Below are 18,742 nucleotides of genomic sequence, written 5' to 3' on the forward strand. Positions count from 1 at the left end.
CAGGGAGATTTGATTGTTAGGGCCACCCCCCCTCCCCGACTGCCCAGAAACACGCCCCACATACAGGGCAGGCAACACCAACTACACACGCAAGCTTGGTACACCAATTGGGCCCCACAAGACTCAATCCCCCACTCACCAAAAAGGCTAAGCAGGGGAGAACTGGCTTGTGGAGAACAGGTGGCTCGTGGACGCCACCTGCTGGTTAGTTAGAGAAAGTGTACTCCACGAAGCTGTAGATCTGAGAAATTAGAGATAAGGACTTCAATAGGTCTACAAACCCTAAAAGAAACCTATCAACTTCAGCAAATGCCACGAGGCCAAAAACAACAGAAAATTATAAAGCATATGAAAAAACCAGACGATATGGATAACCCAAGCCCAAGCACCCAAATCAAAAGACCAGAAGAGACACAGCACCTAGAGCAGCTACTCAAAGAACTAAAGATGAACAATGAGACCATAGTACGGGATATGAAGGAAATCAAGAATACTCTAGAAGAGCATAAAGAAGACATTGCAAGACTAAATAAAAAAAATGGATGATCTTATGGAAATTAAAGAAACTGTTGACCAAATTAAAAAGATTCTGGACACTCATAGTACAAGACTAGAGGAAGTTGAACAACGAATCAGTGACCTGGAAGATGACAGAATGGAAAATGAAAGCATAAAAGAAAGAATGGGGAAAAAAATTGAAAAAATCGAAAATGGACCTCAGGGATATGATAGATAATATGAAACGTCCAAATATAAGACTCATTGGTGTCCCAGAAGGGGAAGAAAAGGGTAAAGGTCTAGGAAGAGTATTCAAAGAAATTGTTGGGGAAAACTTCCCAAATCTTCAAAACAACATAAATACACAAATCATAAATGCTCAGCGAACTCCAAATAGAATAAATCCAAATAAACCCACTCCGAGACATATACTGATCACACTGTCAAACACAGAAGAGAAGGAGCAAGTTCTGAAAGCAGCAAGAGAAAAGCAATTCACCACATACAAAGGAAACAGCATAAGACTAAGTAGTGACTACTCAGCAGCCACCATGGAGGCGAGAAGGCAGTGGCACGATATATTTAAAATTCTGAGTGAGAAAAATTTCCAGCCACGAATACTTTATCCAGCAAAGCTCTCCTTCAAATTTGAGGGAGAGCTTAAATTTTTCACAGACAAACAAATGCTGAGAGAATTTGCTAACAAGAGACCTGCCCTACTGGAGATACTAAAGGGAGCCCTACAGACAGAGAAACAAAGACAGGACAGAGAGACTTGGAGAAAGGTTCAGTACTAAAGAGATTCGGTATGGGTACAATAAAGGATATTAATAGAGAGAGGGAAAAATATGGCAAACATAAACCAAAGGATAAGATGGCCGATTCAAGAAATGCCTTCACGGTTTTAACGTTGAATGTAAATGGATTAAACTCCCCAATTAAAAGATATAGATTCGCAGAATGGATCAAAAAAAATGAACCATCAATATGTTGCATACAAGAGACTCATCTTAGACACAGGGACACAAAGAAACTGAAAGTGAAAGGATGGAAAAAAATATTTCATGCAAGCTACAGCCAAAAGAAAGCAGGTGTAGCAATATTAATCTCAGATAAAATAGACTTCAAATGCAGGGATGTTTTGAGAGACAAAGAAGGCCACTACATACTAATAAAAGGGGCAATTCAGCAAGAAGAAATAACAATCGTAAATGTCTATGCACCCAATGAAGGTGCCACAAAATACATGAGAGAAACACTGGAAAAACTAAAGGAAGCGATTGATGTTTCCACAATAATTGTGGGAGACTTCAACACATCACTCTCTCCTATAGATAGATCAACCAGACAGAAGACCAATAAGGAAACTGAAAACCTAAACAATCTGATAAATGAATTAGATTTAACAGACATATACAGGACATTACATCCCAAATCACCAGGATACACATACTTTTCTAGTGCTCATGGAACTTTCTCCAGAATAGATCATATGCTGGGACATAAAACAAGCCTCAATAAATTTAAAAAGATTGAAATTATTCAAAGCACATTCTCTGACCACAATGGAATACAATTAGAAGTCAATAACCATCAGAGACTTAGAAAATTCACAAATACCTGGAGGTTAAACAACACACTCCTAAACAATCAGTGGGTTAAAGAAGAAATAGCAAGAGAAATTGCTAAATATATAGAGACGAATGAAAACTGAGAACACAACATAACAAAACCTATGGGATGCAGCAAAAGCAGTGCTAAGGGGGAAATTTATAGCACTAAACGCATATATTAAAAAGGAAGAAAGAGCCAAAATCAAAGAACTAATGGATCAACTGAAGAAGCTAGAAAATGAACAGCAAACCAATCCTAAACCAAGTAGAAGAAAAGAAATAACAAGGATTAAAGCAGAAATAAATGACATAGAGAACAAAAAAACAATAGAGAGGATAAATATCACCAAAAGTTGGTTCTTTGAGAAGATCAACAAGATTGACAAGCCCCTAGCTAGACTGACAAAATCAAAAAGAGAGAAGACCCATATCAACAAAATAATGAATGAAAAAGGTGACATAACTGCAGATCCTGAAGAAATTAAAAAAATTATAAGAGGATATTATGAACAACTGTATGGCAACAAACTGGATAATGTAGAAGAAATGGACAATTTCCTGGAAACATATGAACAACCTAGACTGACCAGAGAAGAAATAGAAGACCTCAACAAACCCATCACAAGCAAAGAGATCCAATCAGTCATCAAAAATCTTCCCACAAATAAATGCCCAGGGCCAGATGGCTTCACAGGGGAATTCTACCAAACTTTCCAGAAAGAACTGACACCAATCTTACTTAAACTCTTTCAAAACATTGAAGAAAATGGAACACTACCTAACTCATTTTATGAAGCTAACATCAATCTAATACCAAAACCAGGCAAAGATGCTACAAAAAAGGAAAACTACCGGCCAATCTCCCTAATGAATATAGATGCAAAAATCCTCAACAAAATACTTGCAAATCGAATCCAAAGACACATTAAAAAAATCATACACCATGACCAAGTGGGGTTCATTCCAGGCATGCAAGGATGGTTCAACATAAGAAAAACAATCAATGTATTACAACACATTAAAAACTTGAAAGGGAAAAATCAATTGATCATCTCAATAGATGCTGAAAACGCATTTGACAAAATCCAACATCCCTTTTTGATAAAAACACTTCAAAAGGTAGGAATTGAAGGAAACTTCCTCAACATGATAAAGAGCATATATGAAAAACCCACAGCCAGCATAGTACTCAATGGTGAGAGACTGAAAGCCTTCCCTCTAAGATCAGGAACAAGACAAGGATGCCCGCTGTCACCACTGTTATTCAACATTGTGCTGCAAGTGCTAGCCAGGGCAATCTGGCAAGACAAAGAAATAAAAGGCATCCAAATTGGAAAAGAAGAAGTAAAACTGTCATTGTTTGCAGATGATATGATCTTATATCTAGAAAACCCTGAGAAATCAACGATACACCTACTAGAGCTAATAAACAAATTTAGCAAAGTAGCGGGATACAAGATTAATGCACATAAGTCAGTAATGTTTCTATATGCTAGAAATGAACAAACTGAAGAGACACTCAAGAAAAAGATACCATTTTCAATAGCAACTAAAAAAATCAAGTACCTAGGAATAAACTTAACCAAAGATGTAAAAGACCTATACAAAGAAAACTACATAACTCTACTAAAAGAAATACAAGGGGACCTTAAAAGATGGAAAAATATTCCATGTTCATGGATAGGAAGGCTAAATGTCATTAAGATGTCAATTCTACCCAAACTCATCTACAGATTCAATGCAATCCCAATCAAAATTCCAACAACCTACTTTGCAGACTTGGAAAAGCTAGTTATCAAATTTATTTGGAAAGGGAAGATGCCTCGAATTGCTAAAGACACTCTAAAAAAGAAAAACCAAGTGGGAGGACTTACACTCCCTGACTTTGAAGCTTATTATAAAGCCACAGTTGCCAAAACAGCATGGTACTGGCACAAAGATAGACATATAGATCAATGGAATCGAATTGAGAATTCAGAGATAGACCCTCAGATCTATGGCCGACTGATCTTTGATAAGGCCCCCAAAGTCACTGAACTGAGCCATAATGGTCTTTTCAACAAATGGGGCTGGGAGAGTTGGATATCCATATCCAAAAGAATGAAAGAGGACCCCTACCTCACCCCCTACACAAAAATTAACTCAAAATGGACCAAAGATCTCAATATAAAAGAAAGTACCATAAAACTCCTAGAAGATAATGTAGGAAAACATCTTCAAGACCTTGTATTAGGCAGGCCACTTCCTAGACTTTACACCCAAAGCACAAGCAACAAAAGAGAAAATAGATAAATGGGAACTCCTCAAGCTTAGAAGTTTCTGCACCTCAAAGGAATTTCTCAAAAAGGTAAAGAGGCAGCCAACTCAATGGGAAAAAATTTTTGGAAACCATGTATCTGACAAAAGACTGATATCTTGCATATACAAAGAAATCCTACAACTCAATGACAATAGTACAGACAGCCCAATTATAAAATGGGCAAAAGATATGAAAAGACAGTTCTCTGAAGAGGAAATACAAATGGCCAAGAAACACATGAAAAAATGTTCAGCTTCACTAGCTATTAGAGAGATGCAAATTAAGACCACAATGAGATACCATGTAACACCGGTTAGAATGGCTGCCATTAAACAAACAGGAAACTACAAATGCTGGAGGGGATGTGGAGAAATTGGAACTCTTATTCACTGTTGGTGGGACTGTATAATGGTTCAGCCACTCTGGAAGTCAGTCTGGCAGTTCCTTAGAAAACTAGATATAGAGCTACCATTCGATCCAGCGATTGCACTTCTCGGTATATACCCAGAAGATCGGAAAGCAGTGACACGAACAGATATCTGCACGCCAATTTTCATAGCAGCACTATTCACAATTGCCAAGAGATGGAAACAACCCAAATGTCCTTCAACAGATGAGTGGATAAATAAAATGTGGTATATACACACGATGGAATACTACGCGGCAGTAAGAAGGAACGATCTCGGTGAAACATATGACAACATGGATGAACCTTGAAGACATAATGCTGAGCGAAATAAGCCAGGCACAAAAGAGAAATATTATATGCTACCACTAATGTGAACTTTGAAAAATGTAAAACAAATGATTTATAATGTAGAATGTAGGGGAACTAGCAGTAGAGAGCAATTAAGGAAGGGGGAACAATAATCCAAGAAGAACAGATAAGCTATTTAATGTTCTGGGGATGCCCAGAAATGACTATGGTCTGTTAATTTCTGATGGATATAGTAGGAACAAGTTCACAGAAATGTTGCTATATTATGTAACTTTCTTGGGGTAAAGTAGGAACATGTTGGAAGTTAAGCAGTTATCTTAGGTTAGTTGTTTTTTTCTTACTCCCTTGTTATGGTCTCTTTGAGATGTTCTTTTATTGTATGTTTGTTTTCTTTTTAACTTTTTTTTTCATGCAGTTGATTTGAAAAAGAAGGGAAAGTTAAAAGGAGAGAAGAGAAAGAAAAGAAAAACAAGGAAAAAAAAATGATGTGGTGCCCCCTTGAGGAGCCTGTGGAGAATGCAGGGTGTTTGCCTACCCCACCTCCATGGTTGCTGGCATGACCACAGACATGGGGGACTGGTGGTTTGATGGGTTGAGCCCTCTACCATAGGTTTTACCCTTGGGAGGACGGTTGCTGCGGAGGAGAGGCTAGGCCTCCCTATGTTTGTGCCTAAGAGTCTCCTCCTTGAATGCCTCTTTGTTGCTCAGATGTGGCCCTCTCTCTCTGGCTAAGCCAACTTGAAAGGTGAAATCACTGCCCTCCCCCCTACGTGGGATCAGACACCCAGGGGAGTGAATCTCCCTGGCAACGTGGAATATGACTCCCGGGGAGGAATGTAGACCCGGCATCGTGGGACGGAGAACATCTTCTTGACCAAAAGGGGGATGTGAAAGGAAATGAAATAAGCTTCAGTGGCAGAGAGATTCCAAAACGAGCCGAGAGATCACTCTGGTGGGCACTCTTACGCACACTTTAGACAACCCTTTTTAGGTTCTAAAGAATTGGGGTAGCTGGTGGTGGATACCTGAAACTATCAAACTACAACCCAGAACCCATGAATCTCGAAGACAGTTGTATAAAAATGTAGCTTATGAGGGGTGACAATGGGATTGGGAAAGCCATAAGGACCAAACTCCACTTTGTCTAGTTTATGGATGGATGTGTAGAAAAGTAGGGGAAGGAAACAAACAGACAAAGGTACCCAGTGTTCTTTTTTACTTCAATTGCTCTTTTTCACTCTAATTATTATTCTTGTTATTTTTGTGTGTGTGCTAATGAAGGTGTCAGGGATTGATTTGGGTGATGAATGTACAACTATGTAATGGTACTGTAAACAGTCGAAAGTACAATTTGTTTTGTATGACTGCGTGGTATGTGAATATATCTCAATAAAATGATGATAAAAAAAAAAATTATCACCAGAACTTAATGACTAGGGAAATTTTACAACCAGCATTTTGCTAGAGAAGTTCTTTCAAAACAACCTAGATTTTATTTTGAAATCTAAGAAAAGAAAGCCTTTTGAACATAGAGAAATTCATTCCTAGTAAGTTGGATCATAAGCCAAGCCATTCTGATCAATATTAATTTATATTATATAATTTATATCAATATTACTTTATATTAGATATAAATAAACATAAACATATTGGTATGGCAAGGCCTCTTTAGACAACTATTGTCCAGAAATGTAATTATGATCATCAAACTTTCTTACTGTCTCAGAGGATGGTAGCTAAAGGTGGAATGGACAGGGTAAAGATTCTTTTCACATTGTAAACAGATTTTTCAACATCCAGAATAATACAATCAAATTCAGAACTGCTATGGTCTTTGAAGTCTTGATGGTATAATTAAAACTAGGGAAAAATCCTTACATTAAAAGTTATTCTTATACCATAATGTGATAGATTGTGTTATGATTCCTCTATGAGTAAAATATAAAGCAGAAATTGTTCAGCCTCACCTGGGAGCCTTGAATTTCCTTTCTTTAAACTAAAACTTTCCCAGTACCTTCATTTGTGGCACAAAAATACTCAGGAACCCATCCTGGTCCTGACCATGTGTGACATAATCTTCAGGAAAAAAAAAGTCATTCAAAAAATTTTGTGCCACTCCCTACACCCTACCCCTTCCCACTGACCATCTCCCAATCCTCAACCTCCAACCCTTCCTTCTCCTAGGAACCCAAACCCCTCTGCAGCTTCCCTTTCACATGCCTCCCTATCCTAGCCCCTGGACACACCCCCACCCCCAATCCCAGCACCTCCTTATTACTGACCCCTTCCCAACACAGCTCCGCCTCCTCCTCCATATTCCTAGTGCCCCCCACAGGGGACCAAGATATGGAGGCATCCTGGATGCTCTTCTGGATCCTTCTGCTTGGGTCTCCAGATAGCCAACCATGAGTTTTGAGTGATTTCTGGAATTTTTGCAAAGGATTTAATTCAGGTAATTCATGAATATATGAGAGAAGACCTACCCTTCCCATTCAGTGCATTCAATCTGACTGATATTCTTCTGCCTGATAAATTTTCATCCTGATGCTGATTTTTTTTGGAATTCCTTGGAAGCCTATCATTATTGCTGTCTACTTGGGAATTGCTTTATTTGTTTTCATCTGGAGCTCTGTCCTTGCTCTAAAGCCTTGAGTATATCAAGTCAATTTACAATAAATTTTGTCGAAGACAATGAATTACATGGAGGAAAACACTAAATGTCTAGAGAAAACATCCAATTGGGAACAGAAGATCAGTGAATCAAATTGATACAAGAAATGAAGAGGCACAATAATATTCTATATGACAGAGTGAATAAATTTAAGGATAACATCAAGACCCTTGAAGGGAGGAATGAAATGCTGGGTGACATCCTTGAGCAGACACAAGCTACCCTGCAGAATGAGAGACTTCAGGATATAAACAATCAAGATGTGATATTAGGAAAAGAAAAAAAAAAATCACAGCAAACTTGAAATGTTTTAATTCTATGACTGCCTTTGCCCAAGGTCAAAATAGCCTTTCACGAAGCTGGAATCATTAAAGCAAAAGCTAAGTCAGAAGATGAGAGAATACAGAAGGCCAATGCCTGGCTACCAAGAAGGAGTGGTTATAGTGGGAAACTGAACACTCTGAGTGCCAGGAACAAATCAAAGCCTTAGAAAGCACGCAAAAATTTTCAGAAGGAACTCCCATCTAAAAAAAGATAATAATAGTGTGCTTTACTGATGGCATTTTTTGGTTGAATTGGATCTCTGAAAGTGTGTCTCAGGACAAACACACAGACATGAATGGAGAACTGGCAGGTGACCTATGGTGGCTTGAAGCTATGTACCCCAGAAAAACTTAATCCATTCCTGTAGGTATGAACCTATGGTAAATAGGACCTGTTAATGAGGTTACTTCATTTAAGGAGTGGCCCAACTGAATCAGGATGGGTCTTAATCCTATTTACTGAAGGCCTTATAGGGAAGGTCACACAGAGAATGCCAGAGTGAACAGTCAGAAGCTAAAAGTCAACAGAACCCAGAAGAGAAAGGGAAGCCTGGAGAGGCTTTCATGTGCCTTGTCATGTGACAGAAAAGCCAAGGACCAAGGATCGCCAGCAGTTGGCCCCAGAATGCCAGTCTTCTGGGAGAAGGCATCACCTTGATGACACCATGATTTTGGACTTCTCCTAGTCTCAAAACCATGAGCCAATAAATCCCCATTGTTTAAGCCAACCCACTGCGTAGTATTTGTTTTGACAGCTAGGGAAATTAAACCATGACCTAAACAGATAGAGGAACATTCAGATGACACAGATGATGGATGGCCCCTGGGCAAAAACTGCCATATCAGCAGTAAAAGATGATCTGAAACAATTAAAGTTTCATCTGAGAGCCTTAATGTCCATTAACTGTAACCTGTAAGAATTAAAAGAATTGGAAGATGATTGCTCCTTATTGAGGTCTGTGAAAGCTGCAAGAGAAGAGGAATACAAAACCATAGGCTGTAAGTAGAGATTCTTGACAAAATCTATGAACAGAGGAGAATGGCCACAGAAGAGAAGCTGAGACTGCAAGTGCATGAGTGGCAGGAAAGCCAGAGGTGGCTGTCAACTGCAGAAGAAAAAGTGAATATGGCTGTAGAGGAAGTCAAGAACAAGTGAAGATCTGATGAAGTGGAATAAAACCACAGCAAGCAAGAGCTCATTCAGACATCAGATTGCTCTTCATGCGGAGGAAGCACCTGAAAACTGACTCTTACCTCATGCTTTAGAGAGAGCAGTGGTTGAGCAGACCAGGGAAGCTGCCTATGTGAAACACAGATTGCAAATAACCCAAAATAAGAAGCCACCAGAGAGATGCAGCATTAAAATACCAATGCCAGAAAGACCTGACTCACAGGACCCTCCACTGAGAGATCCAGGGCCTGGTGCTGCTCCCATGAGGAACAGCAGCTCAGGAAGCTCATTCTCTGCTGAAGAGATGGAGGAGAGTAAGCACACTCTTTCCCCAGAGCCTGAGGGCATCTCCATTCCCAGTTTCTAATCTTTGGCAGCATCTCCAGATGCTGCTAGAGGACCTTTTCCTTTCCCAGGATCGCCCTTCATCACCAGTGCTGACATATGTATGGGATACTTCCTCTATCCTGGGGGCCTCTTGGACTTTACCCACAGCCTCAACCACCTCCACTTGGACAATCATTTTGATATTTGAAGACGACAGTAGGGGATGATCAGCAGGCTGTGGCTACTACAAAGTTAGAGAAGTTGTCAGATCTGCATTACTGTCTGAAGGTTTTGCCTGTCCAATCCTCTTTCCTCCCACTTTAATCTTTCCTAGGTGTCACCCTTAAGAAACCTCTTATTATCTTAAAAAAAAAAAAAAGTATGCCTAACAACATGGTTCAAATAACTCAGATTGCATTAGAATTTTCCTCACATGCTATTAAAGTAGAATTATCTGTTTTCCGTATCCTACATACCTTTCTGTTTTCCCACTGGTATTCCCCTTAAGTTACCAGTAACTATAGCTAATTTGAGGACACAAGGACACCTTAAAAAATAGGATAGCATGACAAATATGCTCCATATTCAATAATCTTAGCAATTCTAGCAGTTATTAGCTAATGATAATCAATCTTTGAGTGGTCTGGTAGTTTTCAACTGTTACGTACCCCAGAAAAGGCCATGTTCTTTTAATCCATTCCTGTGGGTATAGACTATTGTAGGTAGGACCTTTTGATAAGGTTATTTCAATTGAGATATAATCCACCTCATTCAAAGTGGCTCTTAATCCTCTAACTAGAATCCTTTATAAAAAGACAAAACACATGCAGAAGCTAAGAGATCAAATTAAAAGACGCTCTTAGATAAAAGCCCCGGAGAAGCTAAGAGAGGACCCAGAGAAAACAGAGAGCAAGACACTGAAGCCAGAAGCTGAAAGCAATATGCCTTCCCATGTGACAGAGGTGTCCCAGGTGCCAGCAGCCTGTCTTCAGAGTCCAGGTATCGCCTTGATGATGCCTTGAGTTGGACATTTTCACTACCTAAGAATTGTAAATTGTAAGTTAATAAAACCACATTGTAAAAGCCCACCCATTTCTGGTCTATTGTACTTCATCAGCTTTAGCAAACCAAAACAACTGGTAAACAACTACACCTCCCCACTGCCCAGACATGAGGAATTTTTTAAAAATGTTTATTGTGGTAACAAAGAGAACACAAAATTTCCCATTTTTAACCATTCCTAAGTATACAATTGAGTGATATTAATTACATTCAAAATGTTGTGCTGTCATCACCACCATCCATTACCACAACTTTTTCATCACCCCAAACAAAACTCTGTACTCACTAAGCAATAACTACCAATTCCCCATCTCCCTCCAGCACCTGATAACCTCTTATCTACCTTCTGACTCTATGAATTTGCCTATTCTAGATATTTCATGTAAGTGGAATCATACAATATTTGTCTTTTTTTATGGCTAATTTCACTCAACATAATGTTTTCAAGGTTCATCTGTGTTGTGCATTTATCAGAATGCCATTCCTTTTTGCAGCTGAATAATACTTTATTGTTTGCATATTCCACATTTTGTTTTAAACAAGTGTTTTTTGTTGTTGTTTATTTGAATTTTAGACTTGGAAACAGATGATCTCTCCCTGGACAATTCAACAGAGAAGGAAAACATTGTGGAGCTCACTAAGTAAAATAGTCTATTTCCTATCAGTAAAACTGTGCAGAATTTGCCAAAATTCTGTAAACCTCAAGCACAGTGTTAAAATACTATTTATATATGAGTATACTTTTTGTGATATTTTATTTTTCCTTATCTAACTCTTTACAAAGCTTACATTTATTTAAGACTTTTTACTTCAGTTAATTATTTTTACTGTCTCTGCATTATATAAGTTTGAACATAATTTTAAATTCATTGATTTTTAAAAAGAAAAATCACTGGAGATGAGATTTGGGAGGACTTCTCATTTAGTCACCTTACTGAATAGCCTTTAGGAATGGCATTTAATTACTCTTTACCTGATATTTTAAAAAAAGGAAGTAACTTTCCTCAAAGAGGGTATGCAAATCTAAACTTTTGTGTGGTTTCTTAAAAGTGTACCAAAAACCTGCAGTATTAAGTATGCATCATATTTGGTCTTATCTATTTATTGTGTTATTTAAAAAGAAGAAAATGCAGAATAAAAAAATACAAATTATTATAAGTCTGGCCCGATTAATTTAAAGGGGCATCAACTGTAAGCTGGGGAGATGTGGTACCTTGTCTGCAGTGACTCAGCTTCTGAGAGTTGGGCCTGGATGAGAATATGTTGACTGCATCTGTGTTGTACTTTCCTCAGCAAGCTGGCCTCTTTCTTTTATGTCTCTCCATTCCTTCCTTCCAATACAGATTTCCCAGCATTTGTATTCAGAGCTTGAGAATTATGTAGATTAGGAATCAACTCATTTCATATGATCTTTTAACCATTTTGAGAATACTTAAGAGGAGGCATTAGGTAAAGACTTAGGCATTTTGTAAGAAATTAGGAGATCTACAAGAAGAATTTTATAAACATTCTGTTTGCTGTAAAAATCCATTTTAATATTAAAAATTTAATGATGCAAATTTCAGGGTTTATGAAGAGAATGCTGAAATTCCTGATTTTCCGCAAGATTTTGAAGTTGCAAAATATAACACTTTGGAAAAAGTAAGTGCCTGGTTTCTATTTGGGAAGAAATAAACTGTTTTAATATCTTCTGACTGTTTTTCCTGTTTTATAATTTTCTCACTGTTTTGAAAAACTGTGCATAGCCTAAATAACTATTCTGTAATCTATAAGAGTTGATTTTAATCGTTGAGAAAAGTTTTATGTTTTAAATTTAATCTTTAATTTTTAGTGTTTTTATTATCAAATAATGCATGCTCATAATAAAAATTTTAACAGAGATATTACTATAACATTAAAAATAAGTCCTCTTTGTTATTAAGTTTCTTGTATTTTAGAAATAGTGTGACACCAAATATTTATGCCATGATAAATTTCCAATCCTTTTGCATTTACAAATAAAAAAAAACAACTGTCAACATCATACAAATGTGTATCAATACTAGCATTCAAAACGAAGCTCCATTTTTATTTTTTAGATATTTTCTTAAAATGTAATTTGAAAATAACGTTTCTCTCTTGATAAAGAAAACATAATAAGTACAGTTTATACATATATGGATGTATTCTCAGAAAAATACCAAAATGTTAATAGTGATTATATCTTTGTAGTCAGACTGCAGGTGATTTTTATTTTCCCCTTTATACTTTTCTGTGTTTTCTAAATTACATCTCCAAATGAATATGCATGATTTCTATAATCAACATTTTAAAATGGTTTATATGGTTTGCTCTGCAACTGATGTAGTTTATATTTTTGCAGATTGGGGCAGAGGGAGGTGAGGATATCGTGGTGGTGGAGCTACAGTGTTCCCGGGAGCCCCAGGCCCGTTCTTTCCTCATAGCTGCAAACTTCCTCCTGGCAGATGGCACTGAGGTAACTGTCTTTATATTGACCCGATGTGTTTATCTACCTTATCCATCATTAGTTTCCTTAAAATTGGTTAGTGACTGTACACAAAAGGGCACACTGTGTATGGTTCCACGTATATGAAACACGTAGAATAAGCAAATTCACACAGGCAGAAAGTAGATTAGAATCCTGATACATTCCACTACATGGATGAACCTTAAAAACATCATGTTGAGTGAAATACATCAGACAGAAAGGGAGAGATATTGTGAAATTCCACTTACATGAAATAGCTAGAATATGAAAACACAGAGACAGAAAATACAGTACAGGTTACTAGAGGCTGGTGGGAGAGGGTTTGAGGAGTTAATGCATAATATGTTGGGGTTTAAGTTTGGAGTGAGGAAAATTTCTGGTAATGAATGGTGGTAAAGGGAGTACAACATTGTGAATGTGATTAATCCCATTGAACGGTATGCTTGGGAATGGCTGACATGGGAAAGTTTATACTGTGTATATGTTTCCACAATTTAAAAAAAGAGCTAAAGAGACAATGATAATTAAATGCAATACATAATCCTGGACTGGATCTAATAATCAAGGAAAAAGGGGACCAAAGGACATTATTGGAACATATGAAAAAACTGGAATGTAAGCTGTAAACTTTACATTTAGAACTGTAAGCTAGTGTTAAAGTTCTTGACCTTGGTAACTGTACTTAAGGTGGCTACAACTGTGCCGGTTTGAATGTATTGTGTCCCCCAAATGCCATTATCTTTGTGGTCTTCTGGGACAGACGTTTTGGTGCTGGTTAGATTTGCTTGGAATGTGCCCCACCCAGCTGTGGGTGGTGACTTTGGTGGGATACTCCCATGGAGGTGTGGCCCCACCCATTCAGGGTGGGCCTTGATCAGTGGAGCCATATAAAACATGCTGACTCAAAGAGACTGAATGCAGTGCAGCTATGAGTGATGTTATTTGAAGAGGAGCAAGCTTGCTAGAGAGGAATGTCCTGGGAGAAGCCATTTTGAAACCAGAACTTTGGAGCAGACGCCAGCCACATGCCTTCCCAGCTAACAGAGGTTTTCCGGACACCATTGGCCATCCTCCAGTGAAGGTACCTGATTACTGATGTGTTACCTTGGACACTTTGTGGCCTTAAGACTGTAACTGTATAGCCAAATAAACCCCCTTTTTATAAAAGCCAATCCATCTCTGGTGTTTTGCATTCCGCAGCATTAGCAAACTAGGACAGATTTTGGTACCGAGAGTGGGGTGCTTTTGCTGCTGAGTTTGCAAATACCAAACATGTTGGAATGGCTTTTTAAATGGATAAGGGGGAATTTCTGGAAGAGTTGTGAGGAGCTTAATAGAAAAGGCCAAAACTGCTTTAAAGAGACTGTTTGTGGAAATATGGACTCTAAAGATACTTCTGATGAGGACTTGAACAGAAATGATGAATGTGTTGTAAACTGGAAGAAAGGCGATCCTTGTTTTAAAGTGGCAGAGAATTTGGCAAAATTGAGTCCTGGTGTCAGATGGAAGGAAGAATCTGGAAGCAACAACTTGGAATACTTAGCTGAGGAAATCTCCAGACTACGTGTGGAGGACGTATCCTGGCTTCTCCTTGCAGCTTATAGTAAAATGCGAGCAGAGAGAGATAAACTTAGAACTGAACTCTTGGGTTCAAAGAAACCAGAAGTTGATGGCTTGGAAAATTACAGGCTTCCAGGGGGTGGAATCCCAGAAGCTACAGTCCAACATGAGGATGTAACCAAACATGGAAACCAGCCGCCATTTCAGTACAAGCCAAGATTGGAAAAGGAGTTAAGCAGAAAGGATTTGTGGAAAGTCCTGTTGTCTGATGGCTTTGACCCCTGCGTGCTTCATGCAAAGCCAACAGAATTTTTGCGAGATCTTTATAGACAGAGCCATTGCCGGTCTGGACTGGAGGAGACAGACAAGGAAAAAATTAAAGGAAAAATCTCTTCAAAGACAGAGCCATGGAGGTTGAGGTCTGGCGTCAGGAGGTCTCGGGCTGGGAGAGCAGAGCAGCCCACACGCATGGAAAGGGTGAGTTTGTCCTGGAGGTCGAGGGTGGGCTTTCCGCCTCGATGCTCTGGAAGAGTTTTGCCACCTCAGGTCCCAAAGAGGGTGGAGCACATTTCCAGGGAATTGGGGAGAGCCTGGCTGCCACCACACTGTTCTGAAGGGGTTGAGCATGTGACCCGGAGATGGAAGGGAATCCGGGAGCTGCCCCGATGTTTGAGGAGGGTGGGGCCGAGAAGGTGGTCTCCCCAATGTGTGGGTATGTTGGAGCACTCACCTAAACGTTTGGAGAGGAAAGGGCTGCCGAAAAGGCCCTTAGGAAGAGTTAGGCTCCCACTCTCTCAAGCCCCAAGGATGCAATGTTGTTCTGTTAATGACTCTCAGACCTTGAAATCTAATGGAGTTTGTCCTGCAGGTTTTAAGAACTGTTTTGGTCCTGTTAACCCTGTTTTCCTTACTGTTTCTCCTTATGGCAATGGAAATGTTTATCCTATGAATGTCCCTCCTTTGTATATTGGAAGCATATAACTTGTTCTAAGTCCACAGATCCAAGCTAAAGGAAAAGTTTGCCTTAGGACTGACCACGCCTATATTTGAGTTTGATGGAATTTTGTACTTAACTATTGTTACTGAAATGATTTAAGTTTCTGTGGTATTGTGGGATGAATGTATTTTGTATTTGGAAAGATAATGTCATTTTGGGGTCCAGGGGGTGGAATGTGCCGGTTTGAATGTATTGTGTCCCCCAAATGCCATTATCTTTGTGGTCTTCTGGGACAGACGTTTTGGTGCTGGTTAGATTTGCTTGGAATGTGCCCCACCCAGCTGTGGGTGGTGACTTTGGTGGGATACTCCCATGGAGGTGTGGCCCCACCCATTCAGGGTGGGCCTTGATCAGTGGAGCCATATAAAACATGCTGACTCAAAGAGACTGAATGCAGTGCAGCTATGAGTGATGTTATTTGAAGAGGAGCAAGCTTGCTAGAGAGGAATGTCCTGGGAGAAGCCATTTTGAAACCAGAACTTTGGAGCAGACGCCAGCCACATGCCTTCCCAGCTAACAGAGGTTTTCCGGACGCCATTGGCCATCCTCCAGTGAAGGTACCCGATTACTGATGTGTTACCTTGGACACTTTGTGGCCTTAAGACTGTAACTGTATAGCCAAATAAACCCCCTTTTTATAAAAGCCAATCCATCTCTGGTGTTTTGCATTCCGCAGCATTAGCAAACTAAAACAACAACCTACACTGAAATGTTTAGAAAATCGATAGATAAATAGATAGACAGACAGACAAAATGATAGATGGAAAGATGGAGAGAGAAATAGAACGATATAGCAAATGTGGCAAAATGTTAAAATTGGTGAATCTGGGTACCTGGGGGAAGAGGTGTTTGTTGGAGTTCTCTGTATAGGTTTTTGCAAGTGTCCTGTAAGTTTGAAATTATTTCTGAATAAAAAATTTAAGAAAAAAAATCATAGATTAAGTCAATTTACTGCATGACCATTTAAAAATAAAATTTAAAAAGACTTAGGGGAAAAAAGGAAAGTAGATTAGAAGTTACCCAGGGCTGGGGGGCAAGGACAGGAGAAGTTATTGCTTAATGGGTACAGTTTCTGTTAGGCGTGATGAAAAGTTTTAGATGGTGGTGATGGCAGCACAGCATTGGGAATGTAATTAATAGCACTGAATGGTACACTTAAAATTGTTAAAATGGGAAATTTTGTGTTCTGTATATGTTCCCACAATAAAAATTAAAGAAAAAAAGGAATGAACTACTGACAGGTACAACAACTTGAATGAATCTCCAGAACATTGAGCTGAATGAAAAGAGCTGGTCTCAAAAGGCCACCTACTCTCTGGTTCCATTTACACAACACTATTGAGATGACAAAATTACAGAGCTGGAGTTAGGGATGGTGGGGGGAGGGGAGTATGATTATAAAGGAGAAGCAGGAGGGAGATCTTTGTGTTGATGGAATAGTTCAGTATCCTGATTGCCATAGCATTTACATGAATCTGCAAAAAGGTTTATAACTACACAAATACACACACAAACACAAACATGCACATACACACAACTAGTTAATGAACAAACCAATCTGTCAACATTTTTACTTCTTACCTGGTAAGCAGTTTTGGGAAGAGGAAATGTGCCCTCTTTTGAAGTATTGGAGGTGAGGTAAGCAGGTGAGAAGAGACAAACACAGGGTCCCTGCACACAGTCCCTCCACAGGAAATCAGTCACTGGCATGCAGGGCATATGGTGTTCCTGCTCTTGTTCCAAATCGCTGATGAAATATTTTCCTAATCCGTACATCTCTAGAATCAATTCATTTAACAGACTTCATTAAGCATCTGTTATGTTCCAAGAAATCTCTTAGGAGACCCAAAGGTAATTCGCCAGAATTCACCATCTGAAAGGGAACAAAAGTGATAATTATAATCCCTAGTGAGACATATGATATAGCAATATATATCAAGTATCGTGGACTCAGGGGAAACAGATGACCTGGAAAAGTCAAGGAAGGCTTTGCAGCTTTGAGCTAGGGCAATGTCAAGGCAAGAGCACAATTCCAATCTAAAGTAATAAAGAAACAAAAATAAATTCAGAGATATTTTTGTTTTCACATTTTACTTTAAACACATCTCCATTTTAATCAGCACATATTACTTTTTATTGTAATAAAAAGACAGAATTCACCAGCAAAATTAAATAAATAAAATAATATAATATTTAGAGTTAGTGCCTTAAGTTCAAATAAAACGTTGCAACACCATCAGGGTTTCTGAACTAGACCTTCAGATTCACAAATCTACCATGGGCTCCCATGGTATTAGAATGGTACAGACTAAGAAGCAGCAGGCACAGATGGCACCAGGCATGGGGAGGTCCTCACAGCAGTTCCCAGAGGTCCAGAGCTATTTGTCCCAGATGTCAGCTCGGATGCAAGAGAAGGAGATTCACATCAGGTGGTACAGGATGCTCACTGGCTTTGAAGCCCCATCCATAGGAGCCGAATATCTCTGGTAACATCAGCCCAGCTTCCACATGCCCTCAGGGACGTTCCCATTACAGGAGTCAGGGCTCTTAGGGAAGCCCAATGCTGAGGTCTCTATTACCTAAGTAGTTTTGCCTAATACCACAGTTGATATTCCACCTTTATCAGGTTTCCACAAAAGAGAGCTAGCAAGTTAATCCAATGTCAAATGTGTCCAAGAAAGAGAAAGGTTTTGTTAACCTTTTGCCCAAAAATGTATACTATATTTTGTGAAGCATTAGGTTGTTTGGGTAAAAAGTAAATAGAAAATCAAATTGAAAACCATGAAAGGATGTTATCTTTTTTTTTCTTCATTTAAAAAAAAAAAACCAAAAACAGAACTATATGTCATACATATTTTACCAAATCAAAAATTTTTTTAAAACTTAATGGTTGGATATTTCTGGATGGAGATTGTGTACTTCTGTCTCTTTTCCAAGAGTTTTTCAAGAGATGACTGTATTATTTTTATAAGTTAGAAAATTTTTATGACACATATATTTGTCCAAAATTCTACT

At 38.7% G+C, this 18,742-nt stretch overlaps 1 protein-coding gene across 2 annotated transcripts in view; it reads left to right on the forward strand.

Moving 5' to 3' along the window:
- Nucleotides 1–18,742, forward strand: part of LOC119506677 (protein mono-ADP-ribosyltransferase PARP4-like) — an 84,411-nt gene that overhangs the window by 12,010 nt on the left and 53,659 nt on the right. For both annotated transcript variants that reach the window (XM_037799683.1, XM_037799685.1), the window contains exons 4-6: nt 11,257–11,323; nt 12,248–12,323; nt 13,045–13,158. In XM_037799683.1, coding sequence (XP_037655611.1) covers nt 11,257–11,323; nt 12,248–12,323; nt 13,045–13,158 — 257 coding nt within the window. The remainder of the gene's footprint in view (nt 1–11,256; nt 11,324–12,247; nt 12,324–13,044; nt 13,159–18,742) is intronic.

Source organism: Choloepus didactylus, chromosome 12, assembly GCF_015220235.1.
Source record: "Choloepus didactylus isolate mChoDid1 chromosome 12, mChoDid1.pri, whole genome shotgun sequence".
NCBI lineage: Eukaryota > Metazoa > Chordata > Mammalia > Pilosa > Megalonychidae > Choloepus > Choloepus didactylus.